The 26,063-nt window shown below is 40.3% G+C and overlaps 1 protein-coding gene across 2 annotated transcripts in view; it reads right to left on the reverse strand.

Moving 5' to 3' along the window:
- CWF19L2 (CWF19 like cell cycle control factor 2) overlaps positions 1 to 24,636 on the reverse strand; it is a 104,588-nt gene extending 79,952 nt beyond the window's left edge. For both annotated transcript variants that reach the window (XR_013926314.1, XM_080377061.1), the window contains exons 1-7: positions 24,493 to 24,636; positions 8,988 to 9,098; positions 8,156 to 8,275; positions 6,610 to 6,717; positions 4,171 to 4,290; positions 2,563 to 2,656; positions 1,324 to 1,439 (exon numbers count right to left, since the gene is read on the reverse strand). Coding sequence is in view for 1 of the 2 variants with exons in the window: in XM_080377061.1 (XP_080233187.1) it covers positions 1,324 to 1,439; positions 2,563 to 2,656; positions 4,171 to 4,290; positions 6,610 to 6,717; positions 8,156 to 8,275; positions 8,988 to 9,098; positions 24,493 to 24,570 (747 nt within the window). In the remaining variant the exon portion in view is untranslated. The remainder of the gene's footprint in view (positions 1 to 1,323; positions 1,440 to 2,562; positions 2,657 to 4,170; positions 4,291 to 6,609; positions 6,718 to 8,155; positions 8,276 to 8,987; positions 9,099 to 24,492) is intronic.
- Between the last annotated feature and the right edge of the window lie 1,427 nt (positions 24,637 to 26,063).

Below are 26,063 nucleotides of genomic sequence, written 5' to 3' on the forward strand. Positions count from 1 at the left end.
GCTTTCTGATCCCTTCCCTTGGACTAGTTCTACTTTAGAGGCACAGGATGAAAGTTAAAGTGCTTAAGCACTCCTGAGAACAGGGTCCAGAGCCTCAGAACTGTCTCCTCCTTGCAACCTGAAGATTAGGGGCTTGAGCTAAGAAGAAAGGCTTCCTCCTTCTTACTCATGAACTTTGCATTTATGCTCACCAGATGCTCAGCTTCTACAGAACCAATTGACATTGCCAGTAAACCATTTTACAATCTAGTTAAACTCTTAAAAACACAGGATAGCAGGTTCAAAATCTTTAGCTTGAAACAGGCTCTGAGCCCCTGTCTCTGGCTTTCTGGACAAATGTTCTACCCATTAGGCAACTATGCAAAATGTGGACTGTTCCTCTTCCCTCTGTTGAGCTGAAGTAAAAGCCACCAATTACTTTCCCAACCCCCCATCCCCCTCTCTCTCAAAACATTACACACCAAAGCATATCCAGCAGGGATCTCTTTCAATCACTATCCTGTACTTCGGCAGCCAGAGTGGTTCATGCTGTTTGAACTCTAGGTTCTTGAGAAAGATTCTTAATAGTTTTCGTTACAACCACTGGCACCAAGTAATTTCTACCACTGATGAAACCGATATGGTGATCAGCAACCAGGAGTAACTACAATTCAGTTCCAAGACAATAGTATGAAGTCATACTGTCTTATCCAAAATTTCCACAACAAAACCAGCCTAATCAAAAAACCCACAGAAAACTCAAAAGTTTTACTATGGCCGAGACTTAATACCGCACGCCTTTGACCAATGCTTTTAAAGACAATAATATAATATGCAGGAGGCTTTAAAGAGTTAATGTTGTTATGGCAGACTGTTCTATTAAAAATAAATTGTGAAGACACTTAAATCCTTCAAAAGCAAGCAAGCCAGAAGATTCATATTCAGTAAAATCTGACACAGCTTTCCAAATTATCTTGGCATTGTTATTGTCCACAATGTGCATTATTATCTGCTATGCGCAGGAGAACAAAATAGATTTTCTAGTATACATCATAACTTTGGAAGCACTGAGGTACTTTGTAACTGGGATCATTTGAACCTCCTGATGTAGAAGATAATTATTTTACATTTGCTATAGGACCCCATATATCAAAAAATACTTAACAAAAAATATATATAAAAGGCTGGGCAGCTTTAACCTATTCATCACTTGAGAGAAGCTTCAGAGGCTGGTTTTTCCTGCTTTTTTCCTTATGTCTTACATTAATTTTTGTGTCTTTCTACATGAATGTAACCTTTTCAAAACATCTATTAGTATGAAAAAAATTAATTGAAGATCCTTACCCCGTATCTCTCAGCCACAATTTCCTCAAAATTTCGTTTCTCTCTCTCAGCCTGCTCTTTCATCCTTTGGTATGATTTTCGTAACCAACTTAATCCAGCATCTTCTACCACTGTAACTAAAGCAGAAATCAACGAGAGGTCATTTTATATCTCAGTATGTATTCCTATTTAAGCTTACGGTCTGTATGTGACAGTGAACCTTCACCTAAATTTAGCGTAAAAATGGAAGGGGTGCAAAAGAAAAATAGAATATAATAATATAATTACATGTTTTTATGAGTTACTTCTGGATATACCTTAGTAATACCACTGATTTAAGTTTCTCTATTTCATCATAGAACGCAAAAGCAGTTTCCAAGACAGGAGTGGCATATGAGAAGTTGTGGGGTTTTTTTATGAAATTAAAGAACCTTCTTATTGTTTCCACTTTCTGTGTCCATTCTCTGGTATACCCCTTAGATACCAACAAGTGCATTCCCCTTCTCAGAAAATTAATGAGTAACCCATTACTTTCCATTTGAGAATCTAACAGTGGTCTTAACATTCAGGACACAGTCACTGACACCTGTCACCCCTTATAGATCGCTGATTTCTATGACTCCTAAAAGTGAAGCTAATGGTTTGCAGAACAGACTGCCCACAGGGAAAGGCTCCCAAAGAGAAAAGCCAGGGACCCTACTGTTCCCTGTTGACAGAATACAAGGACTCTTCTTAACACATAATAAATGCTTCATGACATTATAAAAAAATGTTTTTCTAACTGCTCTTGCTGGAAATAAATAGGCAGGATAACCCTAGGGTATGGAAACAAGTGAAAAGGTTACAGAAATAATATTTTTCACAAACTGCATCTGTAATGTACTTCATTTCAATGTGACACAGAATTCTGTGGTTGAATATTTATAAACGATAATTTGTGTAATGGAATGAAAGGAACAAAATAAGATGACAATTTATCTTGTCTTGGTTAAATCATGCTTTCCTTTAATTAGTTAAAAATTGAGAATTTCTTTAAAGATATTGAAGGTCAAATCACTCAAGATTAAACAACACTGAAGAGAAATTCTGCAAAACAACATACAATGATATTAACTCAATATTCACTACTGAATTTTCATCCAAATTTTACTTTATTACATGCTATTCATAATCCCTTTAAGTCAACATTAGTAGTAACTTGTTAGCAACACAGAGACCTGAGACAGAAGTCTAAAATTATTACTAAAAGTTGCCATTTACCTTTCTTAACTGAAGCTGCTTCATCCTTCTCTGGTGGCAAACCTGTACCACCATCTTTCCAATAGGGATTGAGTTCTCTTTCAGATAGCATGGCCTAAAACAGAAATAATTTTGTGTGCATAGCATATGGTTTGTATTTTCTAGAATAGTTGATAAATTCTGTGAGATTTGTGTGGGAATAGAACGGCTTACTCATGACTTGTGCTATTTAAACACCAGTAGAAATAAACGTCACTCACCATCCTGAGTCAAAGCTCTCAAACATGTGCTTAGCTGGCACCCTTTTTACACAGAAGCAGTTTTACTGTCTGGCTGCATTGCCAGTGTAGCAGTATTACAGACTTGCATCTGAAACACTGCTGTTTGCAGGGCTCTTACTTCTACCTCAAGTTACTGCTTTTCACCCTTACAGTAGATTGCTTTTTGTCGTTCTGCCACCTGACCTCAGGAAGCAGGCAAAGTAGTTCACTGGAGAAAAGGGTTGATTAGGCACTCCAGCACTGACAAAATTTTGCGTTTGTTTACATTATATCATCAACTCCTCTCCACCACTGGCAAGCTGTGTGCATCTGTTGTATATGTTTTTTTGAGTATCAAAGAAAGGACAGACATTCTGGTGTACAAAACACAGTATAAACCCACATAGAGAGCAAGTGGTTGGGTGAGAGAGTCTAGAAAAATCGTATTCTTCTAGAATCAAGAATACATACAAATTGTCGTTAACTGTATAGCACATGCTGACATTCTGGTGTTTTAAGATCTGCATATTAAATGGTCCTTCAGCAGTTCAGAAAAAAATGTTTGGTGAAATATTATGTGGGGAAAAAACAAAAAAGATTAAACCCCTCTCAAAAGACAATAACCCAAGCACTGCATACTACTCAAGAACAGTGCGCCAGGTCAATCTGGTTCCTAGCTACAACGTAACTGACTGGAAAACCTAACAGCAACAAAGGGTCTACTGTGAGATCTGTGGACAAGTAAATATTACATAGTCATCCCCAGCTATGTTTTCAGATCAGACTACATTGCATTTAAGGAGCTGAATGAACAAATGAAGCAGCCAGCAACTGTATGTAAAGAGAACTAATCTAATGACAGCAACCCCTTCCCCATCTGGGCCCTAATCCACCCATGTGTTCATGCACAACTGCAGCATGAAAGGCACAACAACTGCTCTGAATTCTTTCTTCAGGAAAAATCAAGCCTCAGCACCTTGTGCTTAAACACAGTGCTTAGGTAAGCTTTTCTCACACCAAACAGTGGTGCTCCTTTCACACGCACACCATGGGGAACAAGGCCAGATGAACAGTATGTCGCTGTTATTAAGTAAAATGTCTTGGAAGTCCTTCAGATATTACAGAACTCAGTACATACAAAACTGGCTTTCTTCTTACCTAGAAGATGGTTTAAAGATTTCTTTAAGTCTGCTGTATGAACCCCTCCCATCCCAAACAGAACAAATAACTAACCAATTTAATTAAAATCACTATCATGCAACACACCAGGCATTAATTTAAAAACTATACTGACTTATGTATTTGAACCAATTCATTGGTTCATTCATTGCAGAAAATTTAGTAACATGCAGCAAAAAGTTCCTCCTACCTGCTCAAGTTCTTGAGCTTTCTGTCGTTCCAATATTTTTTCTTTGTATCTTTCACCTCTGACAGCCGCTACTGGTGTGGTTTTCAATGACATGAAGTCTAAATTCATCCATTCTTCTCTCTTTACAATAAACAAAAAGAATCAGTCTTCATACTGGCAACAAAAACATGGCCTCGGTACAAATCAAACCACTGCAACTACTGACAAATGTTACCTATGATAAACAGTATTGGTTTTACAAGCACATGGAATATTTTAATGAAAAGCAAATATGATTTTAAGAACCCAAATCTTTCAACTTTTTAATATTCACTTACACAAATTTCATAAATGTATTTCTGTTGTTTGAAATACATCTTCACAATGTATTTAAGACAATATGCAGACCTGATAGAGTGTGGATGATTTGCTTAAATGAACACTGTTCAACTACACCAATCTCTTTTCACCTTGCTAATTCTGACTTCATTACCTCTTACAACTCTTTTAGCATGTACAAAATCTGCAATAGTAACTGAGCATAGCTAATACCCGAGATTCATCTAACTGCACTAACCGCATCCTCAAATTAAACAGTTACACAACTAAATTCTATGAACTGTACCCACAATAACAAGTAGAAAACTGCATTTACAAAACCTAAGCCAGACCAAGGATATCTTAAAAATGAGGACAACTCTCTAAAGAGAAGTAGCATATAAAAAGCCTAGATATACCTAATACCTTTATACACACAAAACCTGATGGCTCAAAAGAAAGCAGTTACAGACACATTATGAAGAACTATTCTACGAAAGCAAGTATTTGGAACACTTCTGTGGACAGTATAGGAATGAAAATGGCAAGATTACACCTATTTTGAAATACGTCCTTGCAGAAAATTCTTCGTATCTTCAGTAGGGTTCAAGTATGAGTTGTCAATCCAAATAGATGTTATATGTCACACTGTCTCTGTTATTTAAAAATTATATTAGACAACACACAAGAGTTTCCGAGGTGGAACACAACATTCCACTTCTAAGATCTCCTCTAAGAAAGAGAAGGAACTGAAAATAATCTATAAGTGTTTCAACAGTATCTATGCCCACATTAGCAAGCAACGTGGATCAGAAGTTGTGGATGTGCATGGGACCTCTGGAGGTCATCTGGTCCAACCTCCCTGCTCAAGCCGGGTCACTTAGAGTCAGATGCCTAAAACCACATCCAGATGGCCTGTAAATATACGCAAGAATGGAGATTCCACAACCTTCCAGGTAACCCGTACCAGCGCTTGGTCACCCTTACAGTAAAACACTGTTTCCCAATGTTCAGACAGAAACTCTTCTGTTTCAGTTTGTGCCAATTGCCTCTGGTCCTGTCACAGCACCACTGAAAACAGCCTGACTCTCTTCTATACAGGCTTCAGATCTGTGGTTTGGGGATTAGTTTTTTGGGTTTTTTAACTAAGCACTCTGGACTAGTCCAAAACTGGTCCCATGGAGCACCGTAGCTGCACTTTAAGAACGTATCGTCTAATTTAGTTTAATCCAAAAAGGAGATGCATTTACATGCTCCAAGACTTCTTCATAATGTAAGCCAAATACAAAAAGTAGAGATGACCAGGAAATTCCTTGCAAAAGTACATTCTTTGTCCAAAAATAGACAAGCCCAGGGCATACATTATACAAGAAATGCTTGGAAAAAACTGGTTTTGCACTATAAATTACCAACATACATAAGGATTTGTATTTCATTACTTTATACTTTTCCAAGAAGACAGATATGATTCAGAGATGGTTTTAGTTCTCGTAACAAGATGCACAAATTCAGAATGAGAAACGAGGACTTTTTTTGAGTGGAATTAGACACTAAACTAAAAATCATCATTTTCACACAACTGAGGATGTCGTGATATGTGACTACATTTATGTTACTAAAATCACAGCAGTTCATTTCAGAATGACTCCATTTTCCAGAATAAACACTACTTACGGGGCACGGAATTCACCTAGGAAGATCTAAAGAGGCACTGATTCCATAAATATTGTTGCTGAACAGCTCTACAACTCTCTTCCTTCTATCAGTTTAAGCATTACAGAAGCAAAAATTCAACTGTAGAATAGCCACTGAAATTATGCAGAAAAAATAACGTCTAGTCAAAATCTTTAAGCTGACCTCTTCAAGAAAAGCAAGCTAAATTGCTAGAAAGAGCCTCAAAACACAATTAAAGGAATTGGTGATAGGCAACTTTAAGTCTAGTACCTTGTTAAATACTAAGCAACTACTAGGTAGAGAAGTCTTCCGATGAATGAAATGTAACATCTACCTAGGTAAACAAAGGCATTTGTCTGTAAAATATGTTTTGTTCAACACGCTGCAAGAGAGCTGTCAAGAAACCTAAGCACGTCTCACATTTGGTCATGCTGAATTTATTTCTGGAATAGTTATCAGACTACTCACCTGCAGTGAGGGTTCTTTCACAGCATCTGATTGCTTGTTGACCTTCCAAGCCTTTTCTGTGTTATCTGACTGTGATGCATTTGACTCAACCCATTCAACTGAAGAATCCTAAAATAGAGTTTAACGTAAATAATAATAAGACCTTAAACATTCTATTATGTGTTGATAAAATGCAATACTTACCAAGTATATTGATAATCAAATTTGATCCTGATTAGCATTACCATTATAATACTATTTATTACTTAAAGATACTGATAATAAAAATAGAATATTAATATTCCCATAGGAGACTGTCCCTTCACAATCAAAATATTCCACTATAGTTCACAGGCCCATCACATCACAGTGTATAACACTGATTCATACTGGCAGTTTATTAGCATAACACCGCTGAAATTAAAACTGTCAGAATAAAAACAAACCCCTAACTGATTGTTTTTATGGCATTACAAAATCAAATAATAAAAATACCCTAAACTCATTACTAGGTATGTTTAACATTAAAAAAGTAAAATCAGTAACACAGTACAACATAAAGCACTATACATGCTATCTCCTCCTGTTTTCATATCAAACTGCCTGCACTTGCAAACAGTATACCGAGATTTTACACTTGAAGCAAATAGGACCCCACTGAACACAGTTTCTTTGCTCTTTACATCAATTTGTCATGGGAATAACAGACTTTGGATTGAAGATATCAGCCAGGACTACGTTGTATCCTAAGTCTCACTGATGTAATCTGAGGTGTTTTGATGACTCCCATGGGAAATGCACAACATTTGTGCCTTAGGTTACTTCCCACACTGAAAAATAGTTCACCTCTGATACCAGTCCCTGGAATATAAATCTCATCAAACTGCATGTTCTTTCACTCAATAAAACAGACTCTGAAACAAATAAAAAAATTCTAATTAAAAAAAAACCAAACCAGTGCCACCTGACTTGCACAAAAATGCTGGGAGGATGCTTTATACAATGTAGCCAGAAAGCAGCACCCAGATTTTTAATACAGTGTCCGTACTGTTTTGCCAGAGTGCCCCTCAATGTGAAGGCACCTGTTCACAGATTCAAATGCACAAGTTTGAGCCTTACTTCAGACCCCCATACAAATCCTCTGTTGTTGGGAGTTTCCATGGTTGAACATCCACGGCAATAGGCAGCAGTAACTCATGCTTAAAATCAAAGTCAAGTATGTGCAATTTTAGACACATCATTCTACCATATACTGACTACAGGGAAACTTAATTTTTCCATTCTGTCCTAGAATGAGGATTTTTTTCAATTTCTCTCTGCTGAAAAACTATAAATCCCTTAGTTCCCAATGAGTGAACGCAGTATTACAAAATTCACAAGCACTCCCATAACAGCATCTTTTTAATTGATTAAATACTCTGTATATGAAAAAGACAAACTTTGCCACAGATTCTTCACAACAGAAAATGGTAAGAGTCGTAATTTTACTAACCATATGTACCCACAGAGACTAAAATGGTGCAGTTTTAAAAATGTCCTTTAAAGCATTTTAAAGTTTCTTACTCACCGAAGAACTATCAAGTAAATCATCCTTCTTTTCAGATTTTTGTTTCTTACTCTTCTTCTTTTCTTTCTTAGCTTTTTTTGAATGCTTATCCTTTTTCTTTTTTTTCTGCACAGAATGTTCCTGCAAGTAAACATTCATAAATGAGATCCAGTAAACCAAATCACCCACATACACGAAAAACAATCACAACCTACTTACCAAACCACACTGAAAAAGGCAAAACACACGCAGCTGGATAGAGTTACATTTTCTTCTACTACCCTCACTCTCTCTTCTGTTGGGGGGGGGGGGGGCGGGCAGGGAGGACAAGACTCACACCCATAACCAATTTTTCTTCCCTCTCTCAATATTTTTTTCACTGGAACTAAGGCACTATAACTATACATAGACTATCCTCCACCCTACATTTATTTTGGTGAAATTATTTCTTTGGGAATCACTGCATCATCAATACAAAACTGTTCTTTGTCAGAATACCTGCACAGATTTCTACACTAAAAGGTTGTGATATTCAGAGGTTCCATTAAGGCTTCTCCTGTGAATGACCACAAAAGGGACTGCTACAAAGCCTTGGATTCCCCAGATTTCTTTCCACAGGACTATTCTTGTCTGGCAGTTCTTGCTCTTTTGCATTTGATATCAATTAAAGCTGGAATCGAATGACAGAAATTTTTATTTTTTTTGAGTAGATTATTTCTACTTAGAAAAAGCTAATAAAGAATTCAGAAATCAGATGGTTTTTAAAGATAGTCTTAAAGCCCTCAAAGCCTTTTGTTCATATGAATATGCTGTAAAGCTAACAACACAGTTCAATGATTTAGAGTTCTGTCACCTTTTCCAGTTGTTCCACACGTTCATTCACATCAGCAAGCATCCACGTATCTTCACCTCGTAGATGCTTTAGCAGATTGCGCTTCTGCTCCTTTTCATAACTAAATTTGGCCTAAAATGAACAGAGAAGAAAATCAGGCAGAGTTCTGTAGCATGCACTTACAGATACACCTTTGTAAGCCACACAGACACAACCATATAAAATATTGAAGACTTCTCCTTTTAGAGGACTGCAATAAAAATCCCTTTGGATTACATGTTGAAGGGGAAATTTAGCTAAAACATATTATGCATCCTCCTTCCTCAAGCTACAGCTTTGCAGCTCCTCTAGCACTGATTTCATCCTGTCATCCTAAACAAAAGTGATACAAAGACATTCAACTTCCATTCTTCATTTCAAGAAGTCCTCTGTTCTTACAACCTTCACGAACTGTGTATTATATGATATACTAGACTTCTGATTTTCCATTCCAAAAGATTGTCTGGGCAATTACTCCATTACAAAGCACTGATCATTTACTGCTTTGTTAATTTGAGTTAGCAAGCCTGTCCTTGTCCACATTCACCTTTGAAAACATCTCAGCCAGGTGTAAAGTTTGGAACTGCAGAAGTCCATACAAATGCTCCCAAGGAGTAGACAAGTGTATAAAGATTAGCATTTTGGGCTGCATTTCCTTTCTGGTTATGGAGATAAACTAGAAATACTTTCATTATTTCTGAAAAAAACAATCAACATTGCAGACAGTTTCAATGCCTGAAAAGGTTTTTTATAAACTACATCAAAAAAATAACCTTTTCAGCCTCTGAAGTTCCCTCTAACACTTTCAGCAGAAACATGACTTTCACAAACAAATTTACTTAAATATAATTGGTCATTAGAAAACTCTTTATCCCAAAGTGCACTATATCACTACACCTGATTAAAAAGGAGGAAAGTTATTTTATATTATTACAACCCTAATTGTGTGTGAGGTAAGTCTTGCAAGTCTGAGCATGGGTTTGTTTTTTTGTTTGTGGGGTTATTTTTTAAATAACTGAAGTCAAAGCAAAAATTAAAAGTGGAGTTTGGTTTTCATCCTGAATCATCCAGTTTTACCAGAAAGTTTTCAATCATAAACGAAGAGACTGCAAACAAGTTTAGAAAAGACCACTATTAAAAAAAAAAAAAACCAAACAAACAAACAAAAAACAAACAAAAAAACCAACCTCCCACAACTCTGGAGATTAGAAAACCCATTGAGAACCTCTGTAACAAGTTCTAGATACAAGCCTGTGCACTGCACAAGGCAATAACCTCCCTACCACAGGCCAGTTTCTCTTTTTTGGCAAGTCAAGAAAGAAGTCTGCAGCTTTTGTACTGATAGAAAACAAGGCCTGCAGGAGGATGACCAGCATTCTGTAAGGGTTCAAATGAGCAGAAATACATGCTAAAAAATAAGATTTTTTTTTTATTATTAAAAAAAAAAAGCTAACTCACAAGGCAGGAGTGCTGCTTTATTTTTGAACATTTTTGTTAGCAATATTGAAAGTGGCACAAAGAACAAAAACACACTACACATTGTGCCCATTTTAAACCTTCATCATCTACTTTCTTAGAAGCCCCAGGTGATAAACTTTCTAATGCACTTAAATGCAAGTAAAGCAAGGCTGCTATCCTGACTTCTTAATTTTAAAAGAAGGGACTCTGCAAAACAAAACAAAACAAAGTTTACATCAGCTCAAATGAAGAGGCCAAGACTAGGACTTCCATCTCTAGAATGAAGCTGACAGCCTACAAGGGTGAATGCTACATCTTAAAATTCAAAAAGCAGGGATAAATAAAGAATGAGTTAAGAGCATGCTGGTGACATTTATTTCAATATCAAAAGTTTTCCAGTTTTTAAATAAACAAAACAATAAGAGGATAAGCAGTGCTATAATCCAGTGAGAGTGAAATAGCTATTAAGCATAACATAGAGTCACCAAAACCACCCAGGACTCAAAAAAATGCAGATATGTTTCCTGCTACCTCTCCATGACCCAGAGAGCTCACCAGCTAACCCCGGCCATCCTAAGACATCTGTCCATTGGGGACAACACCCTTGAAAGTTCACGAAGAAATCACCGACTGGTATTTTCTGTTCTGGTCCATCCAGATGATGATGGCCCTTCTGTCTTGAAAATGTATTCATCTGACTGAAATAAAGTAACCAAGCATGCCACATTGGACAAGTGAAGGGTAATAACCTCAGCTATGCAACTCACAAAACATCGACAAGCCACACATACACAAAACATAAGCTTATAACTGGATAGAAATGAAACAGTGGAGATAAAGGACGTTGAATATAGTTCTAGATGGGAAAACCACAACAAAAACAGACTGCAACCCTGTTTCCCCCACAAGTAAACATGAAATATTTGCTAAGACTTAGACTGGGAAAAGGACAAGCTTTCTGTACACTCCATTTCACTTTTGCTTGATAAAGACCTGCAGTAGGAGTCAACAGTTCCATTCCACCCCTTTAGCAGCTCTTGGGCATATAAATCTATAAACATCTCAAAGGCCAATCAAGATCAGCTTGTCCACATGCTTTCATTTAATATGCTCTTTGCCTGTCTAAGAAGATTTAGCCTTTTACCCTTCTCTATAATAACAGGTATATTTTAAATAAAATTATTTTCTTCGTATTACCAAAGTTACAAATATATGTTGCATAAAATGAAGTTAACATAAATACAGTACAAATGGAGCTTTCATACTTCTTATTAGAAATATCTATTACCTAAGAATAAACAGAAAAAAACTACAGGCAAGTATTTAGGTAATTGGGATACATGATCCTAATAAAAGACATGCATTGTTGTTTTGCCTGAAATATACAAATACATACTCCAAACACAGAATGACTAGAAATCATCATCATCAAACTGCAGACTGTCTCCTGAATACTAAATGAAATGGGATTAGGCAAGATGGATCTGCAGTGGCAATACCACCGGAGTTAAAAAGAAACACACAAACACAAAAGCACCAGGTGAAAGTTTGTTTCTTCTTAGGCAAAGATATAAAATATAGAAGATTCTTAACCATATCTGTATGTAAAATAAAAAGAAAGCTGCCTAGAGATTTAGAAGGATGAAAGAAGTTGTACTTTCACCTAAATTATCATTTTAACATGAGACTAGAAAGTTAGCAGTGATACCCTCTGATCCTTTCTATCTCTTAAAAACTATCCAGCTTCCTCTACCATCAAATTACAATATTCATTTTTTATTGTTGATGAATACTTTCCCCTCAGTCACACACACAATTATTTCAAATACGAGGGGAGGAGGAAAATCTGTCTACACTACTTTATCAGCTCTTCAAACCTCATTTTTCTATTCCACTTGTCTTTTATAATGACACAGGGCTTTCTAGCATTTTATAAAATGTAGAAAAGGAAGAAAGACCAGTTAAGTCCCCTGTCAGACCAATTGTTCTATGCTGTGAAGGCCAGCTCTAATATCTTCGCGTTTCTCAACCCACAGGAATTCAAGCATTTCATTCACATTAAGATTCATTAATACTTTATGATACCACAAAAATATCCAACAATTTATCCCTTCCCTTTTACAAAAGAATACTTAACAGTAGGTACATTTTTGGTCACCATTGCAATATTTTTAATTTTTTCTTCATAAATCTAGGATGTTACATTTCTGAAACACCTCAACTTCAAAGTAACGCATGAATTATGCAAATGAGTGTGCATGCTACACAGAAACACAGAGGACCATTAAAAGCAATAACCTGTCAGTAAGGGCAAACATCGTGCTATGTTACATCACCCTAATAAAGTTATTCATAGTCTCTTTTGCAGCAAGCATGAGATGAAGTATAAACATACAATGGTTTGGGTTAGAAGGCACCTGAAAGATCATCTAGTTCCAACCCCCCTGCCACTGGCAGGGACACCTTTCACCAGACCAGGTTGCTCAAAGCTCCATCCAACCTGGCCTGTTGGCCTACTGACCAAGGCTCTGAAAGGTCTATAAGGCTGGTAAGGTGCTATAAAAACAGTAATTACTGTACAGCACTATGTTAGCAATTTTTGCCAAGGTGAACAGAGCCACACTTGTGGTAGTATTAACCACAAGCAGGCCAAAGGGTCTTGGATTTCACAGCCCCCATCTGAATGAGGAAGGAAATCAATTTCAGGGAAAGCTTTCTGATTTTCATTAGGTGGGTCATTAAGGCCAGCCTGCATGGTTGCCGACAACAGTATCTGCTAGATGAATAATAAAACTTGCTCCAAACAGCCTGTAATACACTGCAAACACAAACACCAAAAGCTGTAAAAATTACACCATTCCACCCCAGAAAGAAGCAGAAAAAGTCAAAGTCACTGCCAAGGTCTAGGTCACACAATAAATGGAGATTGTTAAATGACAATCCCTCAAAGGTATCCAGAAGGGTGGAGGGATGTCACCTAGGGAGGAAAACTTAAAACACTCCCACCCCAGCTCACAGAAACCCTGACCAACACCGTTTCCTGATCCTAATTTTACCATTTCAGCTCTCACCAAGGCTGAGAAAATTTTCCATGCTCCTACAGAGACCACTTCAATTTCCCATCTTTAACTGTGGTCAACCTCTAGTTCTTCAGATGATAATGACCACCATTCGATAGCCAATTTCCTGGATGTAATTCGTAAGCATGTGGGGGAAAAGGTTACCAGGAGCAGTCAGCACGGATTCACCAAGGGGAAATCATGCCTGACCAACCTGATAGCCTTCTGTGACAAAATGACTGGCTGGGTACATGAGAGAGAAGAGCGGTGGATGTTGTCTACCTTGACTTCAGCAAGGCTCTTGACACTGCCTCCCATAACATCCTCACAGGTAAGCTCAGGAAGAGTGGGTTAGTGAGGTAGATTGAGAACTGGCTGAATGGCAGAGCTCAGAGAGTTGTGAACAACAGCACAGAGTCTCGCTGGAGGCCTGTAGCCAGCGGTGTTCCCCAGGGGTCAGTGCTGGGTCCAGTCTTGTTCAACTCATTAATCAATGACCTGGATGAAGGGACAGTGCACTCCCAGCAAGGTGCTGATGATGCAGAACTGGGAGGAGTGGCTGATGCACCAGAAGGCTGCGCTGCCATTCAGTGAGACCTGGACAGGCTGGAGAGCTGGGTGGGGAGGGACCTCATGGAGTTCAACAAAGGCAAGTGTAGGGTCCTGCACCCCGGGGGGAACAACCCCATGTACCAGGATAGGCTGGGGCTGACCTGCTGGAGGGCAGCTCTGCAGAGAAGGACCCTGGGAGTTCTGGTGGGCAGCAAGCTGCCCATGAGCCAGCAGTGTGCCCTGGTGGCCAAGGTGGCCAATGGGGCCCTGGGGTGTATTAGGAGGAAGATGGCCAGCAGGTCGAGTGTATACTTGAGCGTACACCGTTTAATGAACGGGTCCTCTTGCAAAAGTGTCTTCCCCCTCTACTCTGCCCTGGTGAGGCCCCATCTGGAGTGCTGTGTCCGGTTCTGGGCTCCCCAGTTCAAGAGAGACAGGGAACTACTGGAGAGGGTCCAGCAAAGGGCTATGAAGATGATGAGAGGACTAGAGCATCTCCCTTATGGGGCAAGGCTGAGAGCTGGACCTGGTTAGCCCAGAAGACTGGGAAGAATCTTATCAATGCATATAAATACCTTCAGGGTGAGTGTCAGGAGGATGGGGCCAGACATTTTTCAGTGGTGCCCAGCGACAGGACAAGGGGCAACAGGCACAAACTGCAACAAAAAAGTTCCACCTGAACATGAAAAAGAGCTTCTTCACCTTGAAGGTGATGGAGCCCTGGAACAGGCTGCGCGGACAGGTTGTGGAGTCTCTCCTTCTCTAGAGATATTCAAAATCTGTCTAGATGCAATCCCATGCAACTTGCTCTAGGTGAACCTGCTTTAGCAGGTAGTTGGACTAGATGATGTCCAGAGGTCTCTTTCAACCCTGACCGTTCTGTGATTCTCCATCCAAAACAAGAAAAATTCCCTTTTCTCCAACAATCAGAAGAAACTACAGCACAACACCAGATCAATACAGTGTGACAAAAATACCCAACACTGAGTAACAACTAAGCTGCTCTAATGGCTACCTGCCACTGAAGAGCAGGGCTCCGTTCCATTCTCTCCACACTCCCCCTCACGTGTTCCCACCACCTTCCCTGCACAGGCCTGTCCCTGCAGTCCGGCCTCAGGGGAAGTCAAGGACCATCCTGACACAAAATGAATCCCACCACCAGCAGAGTCTAGCTTCCTGCAGATCAAATTTCCAAGCTACTCCTCTGGCAACACCATCAAGGCTACCAGTTTAAACACAAGGAAAGAGGGAAAAAATGTGCACTTTGGGAAAGAAGTGTGTAAAAAACTCCTTTCGGCAACAGAGTAACAGCTTTCTGTTAGACAAGTTCAAAAGATCTAACACCTAGCCCAGTCCTTCAGACATCAACATACTAGACCCAAAATCCGAGTAACGAGCTTTTCTTTCTAATTTGAGGACCAACTCCCATCCTATCATAGAAACCACAGAAATCATTTACCAGTTCTGATACTCGGCTATCAGAAGGGTTACTGTGGACTGTATTACCCTCACAGCTTCCATCACCCCGAAGCTCAGGGCCAGAGAGCCCTGCTTACATGACTGCTTAACTTCAATTCTTGCAGTTCTGATGCTTTTATACCAATTCTCTACCTGAAAAACACACCCATTTTTGTGAACGCTTAGACTATTTTTCTACCCTCAATATTCTGATCATTGTTACATGCACAAAGCTTTCCCGAGGAGGACAGCAGTTGAAACACAAGAAAGGGCTTAGCTTCCACCCCAACTTGCCAAATCACAACAGAGTGCTGCCTGTACCTCCACCTCCCCCAGACACAGCCATGCCAGCTGGAAATGTCATCACTTTTTGTCATTTTCACTTGCCAAAAGGCATAGAAGACAGGTCATGAAATTACCATCACTTAAATCATTTAAGCTTCTTGTGATCAATAATCATTACAGAACAGTCAGACATGAAATTTAAAGAGCAGACTGTAGGAGATGTCAATCTTCACTCAGAAACACCTGGGAGATAGTAACTCTTTCTGCTGGTACAGCTGCAGACAACACAAACAGATGCACTACAGTAGCTACCACTGCTAGGAAAGTGCAGGCAGATACTTCATGTTAATGTAGGACCTCTCCGCTCCTGTGGCAGAGCAAGCTCTGAAGGAAGGACTTACAGAATATAACAATGAAGACATCTGTCTTCATCACTTGCCTTCCGCAATGGCCTGTCTCTTAAACCAAAGATGTTGCTTGCAAAAATGCGTACAAAGGTGCTTTGTCAAGTCTGAAAACCTTTTGTGAAAAGGCAGCACTCATTTCTCAGGGCTGTTAATCTCCTAATATTACTAAGAGATTTAAGTGAGTATAGTAACACTAACAAGCTTATTTCCTTCAACAGGGAGAGTCAGGGATATAACACTTCATAAAGGATTTAGAAGGGAAAGAACAAAAGGAGATGCTTAGCATTACAGCACAGAAGTAACCTGCAACAAATAAAAGCTCTATAACCCCTAACAGTGATACCTTTTGCTATTAATTTCTGTCTAAGGAGAAATTTCTGTAATTTTCCACTGAAAACTGAAGTGTGAAATACTGCCAAAGCATTCCATCACCTCAGCAAATACTAGTCACTGCATCAACCCAATGGTTAGGCTTTTATGAGGAAATATCTGATCATACTTCACCAGGACAACCTGCTGATTTCACAGCTTGTTTAGAGCTCAAATACAGTGAACTCAGTGACATTGTTGCACATTGGGGTTTTTTTTTACATTTTAGGTCCTCTTTTCAAACAAAATAAATCAAAACATGTAAAACAAATACAAAGGTAGAAGTCAAAATCAAAAGCATCAGACAAGATGTTTCCAAAAATAATGCCTTGCACATATCAAATCAACTTTTTCAGAAACCTAAACAAGTAAAACTAAACACAATTTGTTGTTTGTGCAATGAACTTGTTTCAAGGCATCATTTTATTTTCATTGCTTAAAGAATATACCTTGTTTGACATATTTATCAACACTCAAGTTTGGTTTTTTTTAATCAACATGTGCAGCTATCAAGAGAAACTTGTAATCTACCAGTAATCCTTAAATAAAAGACAGGATTTTCTGCACAAGGAATGGTCAAATCACATCACCCTCAGAGACTGAAGAGTGTAAGGCTCAAAGTCCATGAAAAAAAATAAACAAGTAACAGAAAAGCAACCCTGAAGTGCATGTCATAGCACAGACACAAGAATAATTCAACACTTAATAATTCCTAGTTTTTATCCAAAAAAAAAGCATTCACGTCTATATGAAAACTGCACATCCCTGGACTTAATCAAAACTCCTATCAGATTATTTTCTTGTTCTTAACTTGCAAACTAAAACAGTACTGTCATGAACTATCACACTCATCAAAACAAGACGCTATTTCTGGAGCTTAATAACAATTTGCATGTCAACACGTAATTATTTGATTACTGATCATTATCATAAACATTACCAGCTGCTGGGTTTTACCAATGCAGTTGGGAGGACAGACAACACAAATAAAAGAACACGTTTCCAAAATTTAAAAGAGAAATCTCTATTGATGAGCTGGCTGCTATTTTGGTTCTTCAAAAGAAGTATACATACATAACCAGCAAAACCCATGAAACAGTAAATAAATTTTTTAAAAAAATAAATCAACAAGAAGCAACTTCTTCTGTTCAGCTTGTTTTACAAATAAAAGGTATTAAAGAAATTATTTCTATAACTGTTTCAAAGTCTACTATATATTTAATCTCTTGATTACTGTGGATATGGAATCTGCAAGTGAGCCAATCCCAGATTCCTCTACTGAGCCCAGTTGAGAAGAAGTACTTCTGAAGAGATAGTGAAGGCTCTCTCAGACTCCTCAATGTCCTACCAAGCACTAAAGAGTTCCCTGTTATCTTAGCCTCAGCTACATAATCAACAGAAGACGGACTAATAATTTTCAGTATTTCATATCTAAAAGCTCCTTAAGGTGAGTTGGCTGAACATCTCATCTTTCCAGAAAGAGAACTACTGAAGCACAGTCATTTCTCCAAACTTCTTGGATTATCAGAAGTGAAGACCTATGCAGCTTCCGAATTGTCTTTCCCAAAGCAAAAAGCAGGAGCTTCCAAGATTGCAACCACCAAATAACTGTCTTGACTACATTCGCCACACATGAAAGTCCCTGTGCACCTTTTTGTCTTTGCAAGCAAGACAGTCAAAATGCACTGAGATAAATCCTTGCAGTAGTTTTCTCCCAATTCTGTTCCATCACTATAGCAGCAGATAGTCTAACCATAATGAAAGTAACCTAAGTAAAGCAGAGAAAGTCAGTACACTTAAGACATTAATCTGTTCTCACTTACTGATACTATCAATATACATACCTTAATGAACAGACTAACATCTGTAGGAGTTTATAAACTTCAGAAATCATTATTTTCTTCAAATGAGGTCTGGTTTTCCTTCCTCAGTAAGAAGCAAAGAAGCAATAAATCCCTACCAACTGATTTGCCATTTGCAACTTTTTTCCTGCATAAAACTTCAGGCAGAGTATCCTCAAGGGGAGGTTAGGTTTTTTTCATTTGTCCATTTTCTACTTCTTTTTCTGAACAGACAGAAGAAAAGAAAGATTTTCATGCCTGCTCATGACAAAACCTGTTTTTAACTTAATTCAAAAGAGAGTTTATTAAGAAAAGTTCAAAACATAAAAACCAAAACCAGAGTAGCTAAGTACAGACTGTCGCTAGATGTGTGACACAATGGGGACAACATCAATTACTTAAGCTAAATATAGAAGTTTTAACCTCTCCATCAAATGCTGTTTTAAAATGGTACTATGTTACCGTATGTCTGAAATACTAGTACATATTACATATACATCTATATCCCCCCCCCCTTTTTTTTCCATCTCCAGCCTTTGCAAGTCACAGTGTCTCTCAACTTCAACAACGAGACAAATGTTATTCTGTCAGCAAAAAGGTGGCAGTAAGTCAGTTTCATCTCTGAAAAGCAGACAGCAGAGTTCTGACATGGCAACTACAATATCCTCATGATTCCATGTTACAAAATGCTAAAATGATTTTGCACAGAAATAACCGAGTGGCTACACAAGAAGTCTTTCAAATGTCGCCCTTTGACATATTTTAGTATTAGGTTATTTGGTCCATAAATGGAAAGAGGAAACATGCAACAAGGTTTGGGTTTGTTTTGTCGGTTTTTTTTAAGTTTCATTCCTAAATTTCTCTATTAGGCAAAACAGGGATAAAGGAAACTCTATACCCTTCTTTGTCCCACATCAACTTGAATAGAATGTAATGCTTATTATACACTTTTGCTAACACATTCTAAAACTCTGGTACAAAAAGGGGGCTGGGAGGGAAACTACCAACCTTCAACATGTCCTCTCCTTACTTCAAATTTTAATTCTTACTGCACAGAAAAGAAACAGTTCAAGGACATCATATGATGATGAACAAGGCAGCTCCACAAGCAACAGCAATGAAAACCATCTGATCATTAATATATGTTTCAGTGCTAATCAACGCACCCAAGAGAATCCCTGAAAGTCATGGAGTCTCTTAGCTTTAGGTTACTCAGAAGTGGAACGATAACACCGTGGAAAAATAACACAGGCTAGAATGTGCACTTTCAGTAAGAGGCTGAAAAGTCATATTGCAAAAGTTTCTCAAAGGCTCTATAGGGACCAAGCACCTCAAATGGTTAAATCCTGTAGAAAACCATGTTACTGTCTCAAGATCCCTTTCTACATGCCACCAAAAAAAAGGACTTATAAAACCATAGTGCTTAGTATTTCACAAATTATACTCCATCCAGCTTCCCTGTATTGAATTTCTCAGCACTCAGATCTGAGAATCTAAGCTAGTATCCCAACTGAAAAATGTCCAGTAATGTCCAGGGAAGCTGACAAGAGTGGATATAGGGTTAAGCCTAAAGTGAGGTATCTCCAAAATATTCCTGTATCCTCCTGCAATTTGAGGCTCAGCAGCTTTTTAATCAATAACTTTCAACATATATTTTTGCTTTTAGACTATTCTTGTCTGGGCAGAAGTGTCAGTATTTGCAACACACTACACAAGAGGCCCTACAAGTTCTCCGTGCAAAAAATCATCGGCATTCTTTTGTCTGCTCTGAGCTGGCTACCTGCAAATCCCTTAATATGACCTAGTTTTTCCACTGAAAGAAACAGCAGATAGCAATTCTCTATTCCCTTCTCCATATCACTTATGATTTTACAGAACTCCCTCAAATTAACTTTTTCCAGTCTATTTTTTTTCCCATCTCAAAAACTTTATATTCTCTTTGGACAGTCTGTACCAAGATCACCTCTGACATCTTTCTTCCCACCTTCTCCAAGGCTGTTCAGTTCTCCTTGAGACAATGGGACCAGGAGCGCATACACTACTTGGTATTATGCAGAAATCAGTAACATGTCCGTGTAACCATTTCCTTTGTACACTGTTCCTTTCCCAATAATTTCTAACATTTGACTAGCTTTTATCTGAGGAACTATATAGCACCTTCATAGAGCTATTTATTCCCCAGCTGTTAATCTTGAGTGGTTGAAGTCAACCCTGAGCCCACTGTTGTACACAGAAAATTAGGGTTGCCTTCCTCCAGAAAACTAGGGTTGTGCACTTGGTTTTATTTAGTAACACATAGAAGTTGTAAGTATGTTTTTAAGACTGCCATCTAGGAGTAATCTGTATTCGCAATATTTTAAAAACATTCTGAACAATACAATGATTGTCAGTTTCTTGTTCAAATCAAAGAAAAATCAAAAAATTCAAGACAGATCTTATATACATACCTTGCAATACAGCACATCTTACTGATAAGAAAACATACCAGATTTGTTTCATTCTAAAACCTCCAAAAAAGTTCTCCTAACATTCTTCCACAAGGCTGATGAACAGCAGCTAAACCTAGGACCTACAAAGCTACATTACATCAAAGACCTCTTGAGACACATCCTAACAATAAGTGGAGCCCCTATGCTCAGGATACCATGCTGTCTAGTACTAACCCAAACCGTGCCAAAATCAACCTTCATCCCTCTTCTCTGCACATCCTCTGTATGAATAAGTGCTCTCATCCCCAACTTCAACATTTTCTCTATGAAAGTAGCTTTGGCTCATTGCTGTAGCATTTCTTCAACACTACTGCAACCAAAGCTTTCTCAGCTTTACTGCCTCCTTGAACTGAGGCTTGCCTAAACATGATGAGAGGTTAAATACAAGTTCATTGCCTTTTTCCACAGATTGCAGCATATTTAGTACCACAATCCAGTTACTACAAAAACATCACAAAAGTGTTTAATGCTACATATCTCATGTCAAATTAACAGTATTTTGGAGATACTAACAAAAAAAAGTAAAAAATATCCACAGGTATTTGGAAAGAGGAAGTTATATAAAAATTTTAAAAACATCCTCACAGAACACTGCTATAGAATCATAGAATTTGGATTCGAAAAGACCTTTACGATCATCAAATCCAACTGCTAACCCAGGACTGCCAAGTCCACCACTAAACCATGTCCCCTAAGCACTGCATCTACACATTTTTTAAACACCTCTAGGGATGGTGATTCCACCACCTCTTGGGCAGCTTGTTCCAATGTTTGACCGTCCTTTCTGTAACGGAATTTTTCCTAATACCCAATTTACAGCTCCCCTGGCACAGCTTGAGGCCATCTCCTCTTGTCCTATCGCTTGTTACCTGGGAGAAGAGATCAACTCCCACCTGCCTATGACCTCCTTTCAGGTAGCTGTAGAGAGCAGTAAGATCCCCCCTAAGTCTCCTCTTCTCCAGACTAAACAAACCCAGCTCCTTCAGCTGCTCCTCAAAAGGCTTGTGCTCCAGACCCTGCGTCAGCTTCACTGCCCTTCTCTGGACACATTCCAGCACCTCAATGTCCCTCTTGACATGAGGAGCCCAAAACTGAACACAGGATTTGAGGTGAAATTTATGTTTTATGTCATGTTAAACTGTTGATGTAAATAGAAGCAAATAAGAGGAAGATGATGATTAAATAAACTACTGCAATAATGCCTGACACTAAAAAGCTTTCACAGAAAGTAACCGTTTTTCACTGATTTTAGTCAGGCTGGCAGCCTGTCACAGATGGGTGCCCCAGGATCAACACTGGATCCCACACTGCTCAACATCTTCATAAATGATATGGATGATGAGACTGAAAGTATCCTCACCAAGTTTGCTGATGACACCAAACCGGGTGATGAGGTAGACACATTAGACGGGCAAGACATCTCACACAGACACCTGGAGAGGCTGGAAGAGCAGGCTAGAATTGTATGAAATTTAATAAAATAAGTGCAAGGTCCTACACCTGGGACAACATAACCCAAGAGCCTAGTACAGGTTCAGATCTGTGCAGCTGGGGAGCAGCCTTGCTGAAAGGGACCCAGGGGTGCTGGTGGATAACAAGCGGCACAGGGGTCAGCAGTGCGCTGCTGCAGCAACCAAGGCAAATCCAACCCTGGGCTGCATCCGCAGCGTCATCGCTAGCAGACAGAGACGTGAACATCCCACTCAGCACTTGTCAAGCCACACTCATCAAGCCTTGCGTCCAGTGCCAGCCCCCACTATTCAAGAAAGATGCAGACAGACTGGCAAGTGTCCAAAGGAGAGCCATGAAGATGATCAACGGGCTGGAGACCCTGCTCTAGGAAGAAAGGCTGAAGTTTGATCTTTTTCCCCTGGAGAAGAGACATCTAAGGGAGGACCTCATCACAGTATTTCAGTATTTAAAGGGCACCTATAAAGAGGATGGAGGCTCTCTCTTTACAAGGAGTGGGCCACATGGAGAGGACACAAGGTGGAATCCTCATCACTGCAGATTTTCAAGATGCGATTAAACAGAGCACTAGATTATCTCATCTCTAGGCTCCCATTCCCGTAAAGGATTGGACAAGGTGATCCTTCAAGGTCCTTCCAAGCAGGGCTGTTCTATGATTCAAAGAGAGCGGCATTGCCCCAAATAGTTTGCTGTACAAGGGGCACCAACTGTGAAGAAAAGGTAAAGTAGGATAATGGTGTCCTACATAAGTTTCGCTTCCAGTTAAATGTATTTTCTGAACATCCAAGAGGTTGAACTAAGCAAAGAAGCACTCTTAAACGTATCATATAGAAGTTCAAATAGAGCAAAAGCCATCTTAACAGCAACAGCAAACCTTTGCAGGGTAGTATGATTCACTGTTATCAAGCTGAAGGAATTTTCCACCAACTGCTTGGAAAAAAGGGGGAAGCAGACAGTGCAGCAGGATCACCCCACCTTATCAAGTCACTGAAGGGAACTTCTATTGCCCAGAAAAGGTTCCACAACTGTGCAAGGGAGACACCCACACAACACATTACCTGAAATCCTCTTTCTGTCTTCCTACTTTGCCTTGAGACAAAAAATCACTACCATGTAAGCCTCAGCTATTCAGGCTATTTTCCTACTACTTTTATCTTTGCCCAGAAAGATTTCATTGCTGCTTATTTTGGCCTTCCCTCTCTCAAACGCCCATCATCACAGCCTCATACTTTTTCCATACCCTGTCTACCTAGTCTTCCTCCTACATTTTTCTTTCCATACAGTTATCCCCCACTTCACTTTTAAACTTCAAAACAAGTCATGTCATCTAACTGATGTACCATTTACTACCTTATCATTCACTCCACATAAAAGTCACAACAAGAATCAGCAGCTTACTGCACAAGTACCAAATATGGCTGATAGGCTGATTTTAAGTACAGTGCATCAGGATTACCACACATCTCCAAGTCGCAACAACTCTACCAAAGTATCTGTGAGTGGGAGCCTCCTAATTCTTGGCTAACACTACAGCAACATATAAACAAGTAACTAACATCCTGGTTCCATGAAAACAGGCTGTCCCACTGCTGCTCAAGTTATTACTACTTCATGACCAGAGTGTTCTAACGGAGGAATACTGACTCTAGGAAAGACAAGCCAGGAAGACAAGGAGGAAGTGATGCCTTTTACGTCTCATCTAAGGAAAGGCTGTGAGCTGGGATGGTTTAGCCCAAAGAAGAGAAGGCTGAGCAGTGGGGGTGGTGTCTTATTAAGGTATACAAATATCTGAAGAGAGAGTGTAAACAAGACAAACCCTGGCTCTTTCCAAAGGTGGAAGCACAGAAACACATAATAAGCAAAATACGAGCGCATCAATAGCACTACAAGTGGCAAAACTCAGGTGGCTGTCACTCAAAACTATGTTCCCAGAAGGGGCTCCCCCCGGAGCGTCCCCCTCCTCCAGCTGCCACCGTCAGGGAGAGGCCTGCGGGCAGGAGGCCGCGGCCAGGGCCGCCCTCAGGAGCGCCCCAGCACCCGGTCTGGAGGAGGGACGGAGCTACGTGGTCCCCACGGAAAGGCCGGGCCGGGCCCCCCACCTGCGCCAGCAGAACCTCCCGCTGCCGCTGCTCCTTGCGCGCCGCCAAGCTCCGTTCGCTCTCAAACCCGGACGCCATGGCCGGTCCCCACCGGAAACCAACTGCCGCGCAGCAGCCCCGCCGTATGGCGAGGACGTGACGCTGTCGTAAACGGCGTCCCAGGCAACGGCGGAGCGGGGCGGAGCGGGGCGGAGCGGGGCGGAGCGGGGCGGAGTCCTCCGCGCCGGGCCGCGGCCCCGGGGCGAGGCAGAGCCCGCCTCCCGCGCACGGAGCGGGGTCCGCCAGCCCGTCTGCTCCCGCGGCGTCCGGCCGCAGCGCTCCCGCTCTCACGCCAGTTCCCCCGACACTTCTCACAGCGCCAGAACCCCAGCCAGCGTGCGGAGGGCTTCCCGCCGCCGCCCCGGCCGAGGTCGCGCCAAACACCCCGCCGTGGCACAAGCACTTAGCGGATGCCTGTGCTGCGTGGCTGACAGCACCGCCGAGTCCTGGGAGGGGGACGCTGGCCTCCACGCTCGCCGTCCCGCCAGGCCAAAATCACCTCGTGCGAGCCCTGAACTGGGATCACCTCATGTGAACCCTCAACTGGGATCACCTTGTGCGAGCCCTCAACTGGGATGACATCGTCCAAACCCTCAACTGGGATCACCTCATGCAAGCGCCGGGCCACCCTGTTAACAAGAAGTCAGGAGTGGAAGCACAGCCAAACCAATGCTGACATGCCCCAGTGCCACACAGCACCCAGTGTTGCCACCACCCATCTGCAGATGGGTCTCTCAGCTGCTTTCAGCCCCGTTTGCAGCTGGTTCTGTGCCTATCTGCTAGCCCGTGGCTTCTGGAACAGCAGGGTGCTATCTGCTCAGGATGAGCCTGGGTGGGAGACTGTAGAGGAATTATAGAGGACTGTATGAAAAGTTTATTTGTAACAGGTTGTGATGACTGTTAAATACCTGAGGCATAAAATGTTAAGAAGAAAAAAAGACAAGTTCAGGGACAAGTTGTCCGGACTGTATGAAAAGTTTATTTGTAAAAAGGTTGTGATGATTGTTAAAAATATAAAGTATGAAATGTTTAAAAAAAAAAAAAAAAAAAAAAAAGGAGGATGTGTAGTGGAATGAAGCTGGGTTAATTATCATTGATAACATACAGCTGTGGGCTGGCTTCAGGGTTCAGGGGCAGCGGGTTGGCCGATGTAGATAGGGTGCAGCTGTGGCTGGTTCTGTTAAGGGGTTGAGAGCCAATGAAGGGAGAGCAGCCCAGGAAGAAGCAGAGAGAAGAAAGAATGCATGTCCTGGATGAGGAGAGACTAGGAGAAGGCAGCAGAGGGACTGGCATGAAGAGTATGTTGGTATGAGACGGTAAAAGACCTTGTTGCAGCCAGCTAGTTTGAAGAGTGCTGCGACAGGAGATGGGAAATTAAAAAGCATGCACATTCAGGCACTTAAAAGCTGTACTTGGCCACCAGTGTGTGGCAGGGCTACTATACCTCCAGTGAAGCAAATATTTATCAGAGACATAATTTATTTGGGATGAGATCAGAGCATTATTAATTTGTCTGACACCAAATGTGTCCA

Source organism: Falco punctatus, assembly GCF_963210335.1.
Source record: "Falco punctatus genome assembly, chromosome: 2".
Taxonomy (NCBI): Eukaryota; Metazoa; Chordata; class Aves; order Falconiformes; family Falconidae; genus Falco; species Falco punctatus.